This window comes from Geotrypetes seraphini, chromosome 1, assembly GCF_902459505.1.
Source record: "Geotrypetes seraphini chromosome 1, aGeoSer1.1, whole genome shotgun sequence".
Classification (NCBI taxonomy): Eukaryota; Metazoa; Chordata; class Amphibia; order Gymnophiona; family Dermophiidae; genus Geotrypetes; species Geotrypetes seraphini.
Genome location: NC_047084.1, coordinates 265,630,069 through 265,643,651, shown reverse-complemented (window position 1 = coordinate 265,643,651; position 13,583 = coordinate 265,630,069). Strand labels below are relative to the sequence as shown.

General features: G+C 42.5%; 1 protein-coding gene across 7 annotated transcripts in view; it reads right to left on the bottom strand.

Annotated features, from left to right (window-relative positions):
* Nucleotides 1-13,583, bottom strand: part of ZFYVE28 (zinc finger FYVE-type containing 28) — a 304,842-nt gene that overhangs the window by 28,366 nt on the left and 262,893 nt on the right. For 6 of the 7 annotated variants that reach the window (XM_033950658.1, XM_033950654.1, XM_033950636.1 and 3 more), the window contains one exon: nucleotides 1,166-1,320. In XM_033950658.1, the coding sequence (XP_033806549.1) occupies nucleotides 1,166-1,320 (155 nt within the window). The remainder of the gene's footprint in view (nucleotides 1-1,165; nucleotides 1,321-13,583) is intronic. The other variant, XM_033950646.1, reaches the window with a different exon arrangement.

The window sequence follows — 13,583 nt, the reverse complement described above, 5'->3', positions numbered from 1 at the left end:
TTTCTCAGGGGCCACTTATGATGCAAAAGCTGGACACTAGGGAAACAAGACAAAAAGAAGATTGGCACGGTGCTGGAGAAGGATTTTAGGCATGCCGTGGACCACCAGAAGAACTAACAAATCAATTCTGGAAGAGATCAAACCGGCTATGTCACTCGAAACCCAAATGATGAAGTTACAACTATCTTATTTTGGTCACACCATCAGAAGAGAGAGCTCACTGGAGAAGAACATCATGTGTGGGAAGATTGAAGGAACCAGGTGAAGAGGGCAACCTGCAATCCGATGGCTGGACACGTTGAAAACAGCCATGGGGGTGACACTGGAGGACCTTTCCAGACTAACAGAAAACTGATTTAGTTTTAGATCCACAATTCATCAAGTCACTAGGACTCGAGCACGAATCGATGGCACCTAACAACAACAACAGGGGCAGGATTGATTGGGGATTGCTCCTGTTCTGGACCCACTAGACTACCAAGGCTTGGGAAAGATAGGCCCAGGAAGAGAAACCTATGGTGAGGGAGATGGGGAGCACTGTTCAGTTATGGTTAGTTTTAGCTCCTTTAGGATGGTACCTGGGAGCGTCGAGGCTGCTTGTTAGTGGCCCGGTGCTCTTGAGAAGGAAAAGTTAATACCAGCTTAAATCTGGCATTAGTTTTCCACAAAACCAGTTTGCAATATTCAATGCAAGCTGGGTTATTCCAGTTGCATAATATTGAGTGCTTTGCATGCATCTGTATACTCTCCACCTTATTATTCAATCCATGGTGACTAACAATGTGTATTATGGTAAAACAACACAATTTTGCTATTTAATGTACAGTACACTAAGGGGCAAAAATCATGCATTACTCCCTTAAAATATACTAGTAACTACAACCCTGTATGTCATGAAATGGCGTTGTATAAAGGTCATAAAAAGAAAACTTAAAACTTCTATTTCACAGTAAGATATTTTCCATCCATATACTGTAACGCTATTCAGCTCTTATCCAAGGAAGAGAAAAGATCATAAACAAAAAGAAAAAAAAAATAGTAAACAAGATTCTAACAAATATTACAAATATAAAGATTCCAAGGATAATTTTTGTGTTTACAGTAAGTTGTTTCCCTGTCTTTTAAATAAAGGTCGTTTTAAAAACCAATAATGCAGAAAATGCACCTGAGATGCAGACAAAGAGTCGATGAATTAGGTCATTGCTGCTGTGAAAGCGGGATCTCATTTTTTCCCTTGAAGCTATTTTTGCTGCATGCAGGGCAAGCCGGATCTCTTCTTGATCTGAGTCATCCGATGAACAGGAACTTGTCATTAAGCTGCTGTAAAAAAAAAAAAAAAAAAGCAAAAAAAGAACAACTTAAACTTTAACATTATCTAAAATCTGGTATCCAATAGGGCATTTTTCATTAACAACTATACATTATTAAAACAATTTGTAACTGTTGATTTACAAACAAACATACATGGTGGTTATACATTCTCCTTAGTTTTTCCAAGCAGCTTTGCTAGAACCAGGTATATTTTATCCATTTTCTATTTCAAATTGTCTGAGAAGCTATCTATAAAATGCATTTTGTGTGCTGTGCATAATAAAAGAAATACTATTTTAATATACTGTATTGTCTTCCCTCTCTACTTACAATGTTCTTTACATCAGGCACTAAAACCAAAATCTTGACAATGAAACAGAACACTGAGAAAAGTCAATGAGAGGGTCTGAAGGCAGACTGCTGACTAGAAATTTTCTGAAAAATTAGATTGTTTTCAAGAACTGTTAACTACTCCATCTGATAAGATTAAACATGTGGACTGAGATCCTGGGGAACTGGGTTCAATTTCCACTGCAGCTTTTTGTGACCCTGGGCAAGTCACTTAACCCTCCATATCGGGGTACACAGTGCCAACCCTTGCCAGACAATGGTAATATTCAGCACCATTATCTAGATACAATTCAAGTCCAAATCCAAGTTTTTTTTTAATATACTGCAGTATAAACAATTGCCCCAAATGGGTTACACTTTAAAAAGAAATGCACAAGAACTATACTATATACAGATAAATAAAGACACTCAACAAAAAATACTTAAACAATATGGACCTCTATGATAAGAGACCTCAGAATAAGTATGCCCACATATTTCAGCACAACAAAGTGTTGAGCCTATACGGGACAAGTTTTTCCTGTTTTGCTTTTCTATTATGATTTAGTAGTTCTGAAGGGGGATATTTGCCAGCGCTCTTGAAACAGCTATGTGCAAAACAGGGCCGCTGTCAAGTCTGGCTAATGGAATTTTGTTTATGGATAAGTGGCTGCCCTTCTGCCCGGCGGATTTTGTTACTGTGGATTAATTTAGGGTTCCTGTGTTTAAGAAGATTTGACTGTACATTTGAATGGACATTATTATGAACGATATTTTGTGGAGATTTTTGAGAGATTTATGACTGTGACTAACCCCATTTTGCATGACTTTGTATACTGAATTATGTGGGTGTACTTATTCTGAGGTCTGTTTTTCTCCACTTTTGGAGTTGCAGTCATCTTATCATAGGGGTCCTTACTGTTTAAGTATATTTTGTTGCGTTTCTAACGTAAAAGCCATATTCAAGGGGAAGGGGCCAGAAAGGGAAATCAAGAAAAAAATTCTCTAGGATGGAGCATACAAGGGTAGACATAAGGCAGTGTCCCGCAAACTTTGTTGAACCGCGGCACACTAAACGTTGTGACCGCAGCTTGAGGCATCCCGTAAGTGTGCAATGTCAATGCAGTGACATCACGCACGTGCAGGACACCATCACATCGATGTGCACGCATGCGTGAAAGCCATCTAGATGGGCCCTGAGCCACCAGTGGGGGGTGCCGGAAGGGAAGATGTGAGGAGAGAAAGACAGGCACTGACACTGGCTGATTGCCTACAGGATGTGCCTCTTGCCGCAGCCAGCCAACGCTGGCGCCTCTCCTTTTCTCTGTGTCTCCTGACACACCTAAAATTTCAGGAGGCACACAGTTTGAGATACACTGACATAAGGGATAGAGAAGGGTGTTATATTTCTGATGGGGAGAAGGGAGAGAGGGGGATGGGCAAAACAAAAGGGACAAGTCATCTGGATAACTTAAGACAACTTCCTTCAAAGCGGTTTCAAAATGGAGGGGAAATGCCAGCAATATCAGCTATGTAGATCTTTTTTGAGTTACAATGCAGGTAATAAAGAAATAGATAAACCTTTCAGAAATCAATAAATAACAACACATCTACTAGCTCACATCTTGAGGAGCTAAGAAGACTATTACAAACACAACTTTCATTATTTATCAATACAAGTACACATTATTATTAGTAAGAAGCAAGCAAGATACTTATTCAATTCCTATTTAACCTGTTTGGAAAGTAACTAGAGGAAATCTCCTTTTTATCTTAAAGAAATGTTTCCAAATGAGTCGGATCCAAAAACCCATACGACAGTCTCCCAAGTGACCAGACATTTACAGGGAAATTTCAAATAAAAAGTGCCTTCCCTTGCAAAAATTTTAAGTTTAAGCAAGAGAAAGGCTTTTCGATGAATTCGAGTCTGTCTGTACACATCAGGAAACATCAATATTGTTTAATCATGAAACAGTACTGCTTTTTTATTTTTAAGTAAGTTTTCATAATCAATATTTTCTTGTCCACTGAAGGCATAGTTACCACTAAAGTAGATTATTTAGATATAGAATCTTGTGAAGACTAAAAACTTTGCGAGATCCATACTATCAGGAGTGCTTATGTTATCTATCTCTCCTTCTTGTGTTACACTTAAAACCCGTGGCAAATAATATACATTCAAAATGTCTTTATAATCAAGAACCAACTGCAAGATGTCTTTTTACATATATCTTAAAAAAATTCCTTAGTTGAAAGGTAATGTACAACAGGAAAATTGAGCAGCCTCAAATTGACTGCTCTTGAAGTGTTTTTAAGCAACTCTAATTGCATATGAATAATCAAATTATCTTTCACTGAGGATGCCACCACAGTCTGACAAGTTTTAATTTGAGATTCATGATTCACTTTCTGTTCTAAAGTGCTTATTCTAGGTTTATATTCAGAGAACTTAGCAGAAGCTTCTGTAAACTTACTATGTAGTATCAAATTAGTCTGCAAAGTTTGGTCCATCTCATTGATTGCCATCCAAATATCCTTCAACAAAATTTATTGAGAATCAGAAGATGATGTATTATTAATAGACTGAAAAGAAAATTTAACTGGTGCTGGTACCTTAATTAATTTGGCTACTACTGTTCCAGATGATTGAGAAGGAAATGAAGTTTGGACTGATGCAATCTCTTGAGGACCTATAACACTCTCATTTTTCCGAGTGTGATTTTCTTCCCTCTGATATACAGGTTGAGGGGGAAGGGAAGGTCTCCCTGAAGAAAAGGAAGTATCAGGGAGAGAAGGCAATTCAGATAATGGTTTAGAAAAAAGCATTAACGGCCTCTTTTACAAAGCCATGCTAGCGGCTGTGCTGTGCTAATGGCCCCGAAGCCCGTAGAGATTTAAAGGGCTTCAGGGCCGTTGCCGTGTGGCTTTATAAAAGAGGCAGTAAATGTTTGTCCATTAGACCTCTAACCACCGTTGGAATGTTCATGCCCTTCGATCCCCATTCCTCTTCCCCATTCGAGCGGAGCAGAATGATATGATCCATGCACCTCTAATGCTCCAAAGGGGCATGCCCCCCTTTGGTCAAGCCCTTTCGGGCATGCACCCATGGTCATGTGCTGCCCAGTGGTATAAATGAATATTTGGTTATATAAATAAGAAACCAAAAATAAGCCTTCGGGATATTTGGAGCATTGAGATTAAGCAAAAGATTTCTGCTACTCAATGGTCACGAATTTGGTCTTGGAGGATGAGATGTACAGTGTCAGCATCAATGAGACAAACTTGATTTTTCTTGTTACATAAAACCTTTTGGACCCCCTGTTCATTTACAGAAATTAGATAGTTCAAAATCCAATAGAAGTTGGCACTGCCATCTTGACATAGGGACACTGGATCACCTACTATTCTATTGTCCTTAATACTTACCTTCCAGAAATCTATTTTTAAACATAGTTCCCACCCCGCCCGACCGCCCCGATATCACCCCCCCAGCAGGACCGCTCGCACCCCACACCCCGAACGACCGCTCGCACGCGCTCCCACCCGCAACCCGCATCCACGATCGGAGCAAGAGGGAGCCCAAGCCCTCTTGCCCGGCCGACCTCCCGACGTCCGATTAAATCCCCCCCCCGGCAGGACCACTCGCACCCCTCACCCCGAAGGACCGCCGACTCCCCAACAATATCGGGCCAGGAGGGAGCCCAAACCCTCCTGGCCACGGCGACCCCCTAACCCCACCCCGCACTACATTACGGGCAGGAGGGATCCCAGGCCCTCCTGCCCTCGACGCAAACCCCCTCCCCCCAACGACCGCCCCCCCACCAAGAACCTCCGCCCGTCCCCCAGCCGACCCGCGACCCCCCTGGCCGACCCCACGACACCCCCACCCGCCTTCCCCGTACTTTGTGTAGTTGGGCCAGAAGGGAGCCCAAACCCTCCTGGCCACGGCGACCCCCCCAACCCCACCCCGCACTACATTACGGGCAGGAGGGATCCCAGGCCCTCCTGCCCTCGACGCAAACCCCCCTCCTCCAACGACCGCCCCCCCCTCAAGAACCTCCGACCGACCCGCGACCCCCCTGGCCGACCCCCCCACCCCCCTTCCCCGTACCTTTGGAAGTTGGCCGGACAGACGGGAGCCAAACCCGCCTGTCCGGCAGGCAGCCAACGAAGGAATGAGGCCGGATTGGCCCATCCGTCCTAAAGCTCCGCCTACTGGTGGGGCCTAAGGCGCGTGGGCCAATCAGAATAGGCCCTGGAGCCTTAGGTCCCACCTGGGGGCGCGGCCTGAGACACATGGTCGGGTTTGGCCCATGTGCCTCAGGCCGCGCCCCCAGGTGGGACCTAAGGCTCCAGGGCCTATTCTGATTGGCCCACGCGCCTTAGGCCCCACCAGTAGGCGGAGCTTTAGGACGGATGGGCCAATCCGGCCTCATTCCTTCGTTGGCTGCCTGCCGGACAGGCGGGTTTGGCTCCCGTCTGTCCGGCCAACTTCCAAAGGTACGGGGAAGGGGGGTGGGGGGGTCGGCCAGGGGGGTCGCGGGTCGGTCGGAGGTTCTTGAGGGGGGGCGGTCGTTGGAGGGAGGGGGGTTTGCGTCGAGGGCAGGAGGGCCTGGGATCCCTCCTGCCCGTAATGTAGTGCGGGGTGGGGTTAGGGGGTCGCCGTGGCCAGGAGGGTTTGGGCTCCCTTCTGGCCCAACTACACAAAGTACGGGGAAGGCGGGTGGGGGTGTCGTGGGGGTCGGCCAGGGGGGTCGCGGGTCGGCTGGGGGACGGGCGGAGGTTCTTGGGGGGGGGGCGGTCGTTGGGGGGAGGGGTTTGCGTCGAGGGCAGGGAGGGCCTGGGATCCCTCCTGCCCGTAATGTAGTGCGGGGTGGGGTTAGGGGGTCGCCGTGGCCAGGAGGATTTGGGCTCCCTCCTGGCCCAATATTGTCGGGGAGTCGGCGGTTCCTTCGGGGTGGGGGTGCGAGTGGTCCTGCCGAGGGGGGAGAAGAATCGGACGTCGAGGGGGGGCATCAGGCTTTCAGGATGGGGACAGGACTTCAAGGGGGGACAGGCAGACCTTCAAGGGGGGACAGGACTTCAAGGGGGACAGGCACGGAGAGGCGGGGCAGTGCACCGAAAATGTCAGGGCGGTGTGAATGGTGAGTCGGGGCAACCAGAGGAGAGTCGGGGCAACCAGATGAGAGTCGGGGAGGGCGAAAGGAGAATCGGGGTGGCCAGATGAGGAGTCGGGGAGGGCGAAAGGTAGAATCGGGGTGGCCAGAGGAGAGTCGGGGAGAGCGAAAGGAGAGTCGGGGTGGCCAGAGGAGAGTCGGGCAGCATGCGCGTTATATGCCTGAGCGCGGTATAGAAAAGTTTTTGTACATATCATCGTGATTTCTGCGCGCTATACCCCTGTGCGCGTTTTACAACGGTGCGCGTTATATCCGCGAAAATACGGTATTTGGGGACATATTAACTTGATTTTAGAGACTGTGATTCCATTAGTTTATGAAACGGTAATCTGTGGGTCATTATTATCCCTTAAGCCACCAATAGATAAACATAAAATCAGACTGTTGGGTATTATGACTGGGGTAGCCATCCAAATGATCACAAAAAATTGGAAAAATTTTGATCGTTTGAATTTTACTTTTTGGTGGCACTCATTATGTTTAGTTTATAGAAATGAAAAAAATGATATTTATGCAAGGAGGTAATAAATGGTTTAAACGGGTATGGGGTCCACTGACTAACTTTATTGCTTGAATGATATTTCCCTTTACTTCTGATTAGAATTTATACATCCAGGGAGGGGGGTGGGAGGGAGGGAGATATTATATTGGGATTGTTTTCTTGATTATATGGAAATAGGAGGGGGTGTGTGAAAATATTATTTATATATTTTATTGAAAGTTGTAAGTGCTATTTTTTAAAATATATTCTGTAATGTGTTCATGTATTCGCTATTTTAAGATTCAAAATGAATAAAGAATTATAAAATCTTATCCTTACTTCATCCTCTTTTCCATTTCCAGTGGTGGAATGGGTGGGCACACACAATTCCTTTCTACCCTTGCTCCAGAGATACCAAACCCCATTAGCTGAAACCATTTTTTTACGAACTCCGAGCCCTTCTGAATGCTAGGCCTATTCTTTGTAACATTTTTGAAAGTAATATTGCTGAAGGGTTGTCTGGTAAGATTTGCCTCTTTATGAATGATAACAGAATCTGCAATAGACACCCCTGATGGTATGGATAACATGAGGAAGGACCTAGTGAAGCTTGAGGAATGGTCCAGAATTTTGCATCTAAGATTTAATGCTAAGAAATGCAAGACCATACATGCAAAATCCTAAGGGAACGGTACAGTTTAGGGGATGAAGAACTTTTGTCCATGAAAGAGGAGCGGGACTTGTGGACTGCCAAAGCCAACAGCCATATGCATGCAGATTGTGGTCCCGTAACTACCTGATATACCCCCTTACTACCTGTACCCGGTGCAGACAGCACCCACCCCCCCACCCCTTGATATACCACCGCACATGAGAATAATTTTCCCAAGACATTTTGGGCCCCTTTTACAAAGCTGTAGTGATTCTCACACAGCAAATGTGACACAGACCATTTAGTTCCTATGGGCTGTGTTGTGTTTGAAGTAGCTTTCTAAAAGGAGCCCTTTATGCAAATATAGTACTTTTAGAAATAATAAAGTATAAGCACAAGTGCCAACCAGTCTTGGTAAACTCGCATGTACAAAGAAGTTTAGCCGCACACAGGTCAGGCATTTTTGTAAAAATCCATCTCCATGAGAAAATGATTTTAATTATTCTTAGAACTAGTTATCATTTCTGTAGCACTGAAAAGTATACACAAAGCTATACAATCAACACAAAATAGACAGTCCCTGCTCAGAAGAGCTTATAATTTAATTGGACAGACAGACAGGACATATTAGTGTTAAGGAGTTTCTTGTAGAGAGAATGATAGGATGGACATAGGTGATTATTTTACGGTGAGCGGGAGTTAGGAGTTGAAAGCAGCTTTGAAAAAGTGGTTTTTAGGTTGGATTTGAATACTGCCGGAGACGGCGCCTGACGTAATGACTCAGTTTGTTCCATGCATGTGGTGCAGCAAGATAGAAGGGACGGAGTCTGACTGGGGCAGTGGAGGAGAAGTGTAAGAATAAGAGGGACTTGCCCAATGAACAGAGTTCATGGGGGGGAGGGGAAGAAGCATAGGAGAAGAGAAGTGTGGAGAGATATTGAGGGCATGCAGAGTGAGTACACTTGTAGGTCAGTAAGAGGAGTTTGAATTGTATTCAGAAATGAATGGGGAGCCAGTGAAGTGACTTGAGGAGAGAGCTAATGTGAGCATAGCAGCTCTCAAGGGATATAAGTTGGGTGATAGAATTTTGAAAGGATTGAAGGGGAGAGAGAAATAAGCTGCCCAGTAGTCTAAGTGAAAGGTAGCTTGGATAAGAAGGGGAGGAGGGCGATTGTGCAATTGTTGAAGGGGCATGTGAGGTCCAGTGAACATAAGAACATAAGATTTGCCACTGCTGGGTCAGACCAGTGGTCCATTGTGCCCAGCAGTCCGCTCACGCGGCGGCCTTTAGGTCAAAGACTAGTGCCCTATTTGAGACTAGTATTGCCTGCATAAGTTCTGTTCCAGCAGGAACTTATCCAACCTTTTCTTGAATCCCTGAAGGGTGCTTTCCCCTATAACAGCCTATTTCTACCTCTCTCTGGGTGAAGAAGAACTTCCTTACGTTTGTACGGAATCTGTCCCCTTTTAACTTTAGCGAGTGCCCTCTCGTTCTCTTCACCTTGGAGAGGGTGAACAATCTCTCTTTCTCTACTAAGTCAATTCCCTTCAATATCTTGAATCGATAATGTCTCCTCTTTTCAAGGGAGAAGAGGCCCAGTTTCTCTAGCCTCTCATTGTACGGCAACTCCTCTAGCCCCTTAACCATTTTTTGCTCTTCTCTGGACCCTTTCGAGTAGTACTATGTCCTTCTTCATGTATTGCGACCAGTGTTGGACGCAGTATTCCAGGTGGGGGCGTATCATGGCCCGGTACAACGGCATGATAATCTTTTCAGGAGAGATGTAACTACGGCATGTTTAAAGACATCGGGAACAGTTGCAGTTTAAAGATCATAATCAAAAGCTGGATGAGTGAGTAGATAAGAGAGATAAGAGCAATAAAGGAAAAATGATCCTTTAGGAAAAGATGAGATATGCTACAATCTAAAAGAAAGAGAAGGTACACGAGTCTGAAGCATGGAGAATTATAAATGAGTAATGCAAAAGTAATTTACAGTGCAAGAGAGTAGCATGTTCTGTAGATCCTTTTACCACTTAGCACATTAACAAAGCAGTACATTGAGCAGTGGGAAATTAATTGAAGATTCTGCAGAGGAGGAAGCACTAAAGCTCCTACATAGTGCCCCATCAATGCACTATAGTCCTACTCTGAACAAAAGACATACCAAAAAATACTTATAGAAGCTAACATATTGGTTTCTTTTCTAGGCCCATGTGCTCTCAGCCTCTGCAGGGCTTCTGTTCAATCAGTTTATGCCACTCTTCATTGTGGTTTACTTTAAAGCAAGATAACCAGACCTTTTTTTTTTTCCCCAAAGATTCAAAATGTTCTAATTATAAAAATGTGAATGAACAACAATATTGCAAGCATTTTGCAAAAACAGTCGTCTGAATAGCAACTTTGGAATCTTTTATCAGCAATAGCTCTCTGTATGCATACCCTAACCTTTCCCCTGAGATCTCTCTTCCCCCTGCATGTGGAATACTTTTGTAGAAGTTATACATTTCTGTTAAAAGACTATAATACAATGCACCAGCATTCTAGTGTGAATGTATCATTAATAATCAGCAGGCCTGCATTCCTAATCCTCTAGTTCCCACATCCTCCCATAATTATTTATTATATCAGTCACTGAAAGGAGCCCATATCTTCTCAAATTTCATTTTTTATTGCTGTCACTTGTATAATAATATACATGCTAAAAGTTTTTTTTTAATTCTGAGTAGGCAGTTTGAGATTTCTGTCTTTTGAGCTACTTTCTTGTGTACTATTACTAGACATAGCGAGTGACACGGGGACAAAAATTTATCCCCATCCCCTCACCCCTGTGAAGTGCATTTTTCATCCCTGTCCCTTCCCCGTCCTTGCAGTTTTAATTTTCTTCCCCGCTGAAATCAGAAACATGATTTTATGTAATTTTATGAACCCAGGGCATTGCAAATAAATTTTTTGGCCCGGATTCTGTATAGGATAAAAAAGATTCCACATTTTCAGATTCTTCCTCTTCATCACCGTCCACTGGTGGTGAGAGTCAAACATCAAAAAAATTTTTATCACGAGGACAAGCAACAAGACGAGGAAGATTAAGGGGCAGAAGAGGGTCAATACGGTCAAGACCACACACTCGATCTCAAACATCAAAGAACCAGTGGTAATTAATTTATCCAAGCACGTTTTGAATACAGCAGAAATGCAGGTTCTAACATATGGTCTGTCCTTTGTACCATCAATTCAGTTTGACATGTTTCAATTTAACATAGATTTAGAAATATTTATCAGAAAACTACAACTGAAGATTTATTTCAATTCTATTTCTCCTTCTTTAGACAACACAGTATTAACCCCAAAAAGCACTTGGTCTCCCCCTATACCCCTTGATCCTCTTGTCAATGCCTTTAAATCATGCGTCCTAAAAGACATAAGTCAGTTACATGACACCTCAGTAAGGCATTTCGACAATCTAACTAAAGCACAAAAAGAAGCGATAAAATCACTTAAATCAGACAAGACAATTATTATAAGAAAAGCTGATAAAGGAGGAGCAGTGGTAGTAATGAATTATGAACAATATGATAATGAAATATTGAGACAGCTCCAAGACACGGAAGTTTATGACAAGTTAACCTTTGATCCAACTAAGAAATTACAAAGAAGAATTGATAACATCACCACTGAAGGATTAAGAGAAGGATACATCACATCAAAAGATCATAAATTCTTAAATAATAGATTTCCCATAATTCCTGTCTTTTACACGCTCCCGAAAATTCACAAGCGGTTAAATAATCCACCAGGTAGACCAATTATATCGTCCCGGGGTTCATTGCCGGAACCACTTTCCATGTTTGTTGATGAATTTTTAAAGAAAGAAGTTTAAAATATCACTTCTTTTATTCAGGATTCTAGAGATTTAATGGTTAAATTAGAAGAGATCCAAGAAGAAAATTTTCCATTTATCATCGTAACACTAGATGTAACATCGTTGTACACCTCCATACCTCAAAATGAAGCGCTGGATATCCTAACAAGAGTCTTTGATAAACGTGAGAGACCGGTATCGATACCTACTGAATTTTTAGTAAAAATAGCAAGACTAGCCATGAAAGAAAATTTTTTCATGTATAATGGAAACATTTTTAAACAGAAAAAAGGAGTGGCTATGGGTGCGACTTTCGCACCTTCCATCGCCAATTTATACATGGCAGAATTTGAAGCAACATGGATAGACAACTCACCTTTTGTTTCTTGCATTTTTAAATGGTTCAGATTTATAGACGATATCCTTCTTTTGTGGAAAGGTACAACACAAGATCTACAACATTTTCTTGTATGGCTTAATAGCTGTGATCATAATATCCAATTTACAGCACAATTTTCAGATAAAAAATTAAATTATTTAGACATAATAGTGATACAAAATATTGATCATTTTGATTTTGATCTCTACATTAAATCAACAGATAGGAACACCTTCCTGGACTTCCACAGTTGCCATCCAGTGTCTTTGAAAAATAATTTACCTTTTTCTCAATTCCTTAGATTGAAAAGGAACTGTACCACTAAGAAAGATTTCAATATACATTCTAAAAACTTAATTCAAAAACTTGAGGACAGAGGTTATCCGAGAAATTTGCTCAAAAAGGCATACAAGAGAGCAAAATATTACCATAGGGAATGGCTGCTACAAAAAAGAGTTAAGAACATGAATGATGCAGCCGCAGATAAGATAACATGTGTATTAAAATTCTCCACAGCAGGCAGAGACATTGCGAACATCATTAAAAAAAATTGGAATATCATCAGAACAAGTCCTCAGTTTACTAACACAGAGTTGCAGATTGCCTTTTCCAGAGGTAAAAATCTGAAAGAGATTCTTTCTCCAGCAGTGCATTTCCCTACGATAGTTTCTAATCCTGTACCTAATGGATTCTATAAATGCGGTAAATGCAATATGTGTCAGATTACTCGACCTGCGAAAGAATTTACTAGTCCCAAAGATGGTAAGATTTATAAAATTCAACATTTTCTCACCTGTTCCTCCGACCATATTATATATGCCATCATTTGCCCGTGTGGCAAGTGGTATGTCGGCATGTCCACACGATCTTTTAAAACAAGACTCAGTGAACACAAGTCTAACTTAAAATGTGGCAGAATGACAGCACCAATAGTGGAACATTGTGTACAATCACAACACAGATTCCTGGATCTTAGAGCCTTCTGTTTCGATAAGGTCATACTAAGCAGGAGGGGAGGAGACCGAAAAAGATTGCTTTTACAACAAGAGTCCCGATGGATCTTTAAACTTGGCACTATGAAGCCGACTGGACTCAACAGCATAATCGAATGGAATTCCTTCTTTTAGAATTTTCACAACACACTATAAAAAAGTTATAAGTCTAGTTTTTATTTTCCCCACGATAAATTTAGATTTTTGAGCTTGTAATTATTTAGCCTGAATCGCGCATGAATCTCATGAATAATTAATGAAATAGTTTAACAGCGCATGCGTGGCGTTCTCACTTTGCAAACGCCATTTTCAATTCAGAATATAAAGCTGCGAATCAAGCTGCCCAGTAAGTACTGCCGTTTAATTATTATATCTAAGAGTATTAGTAAGATAATAACA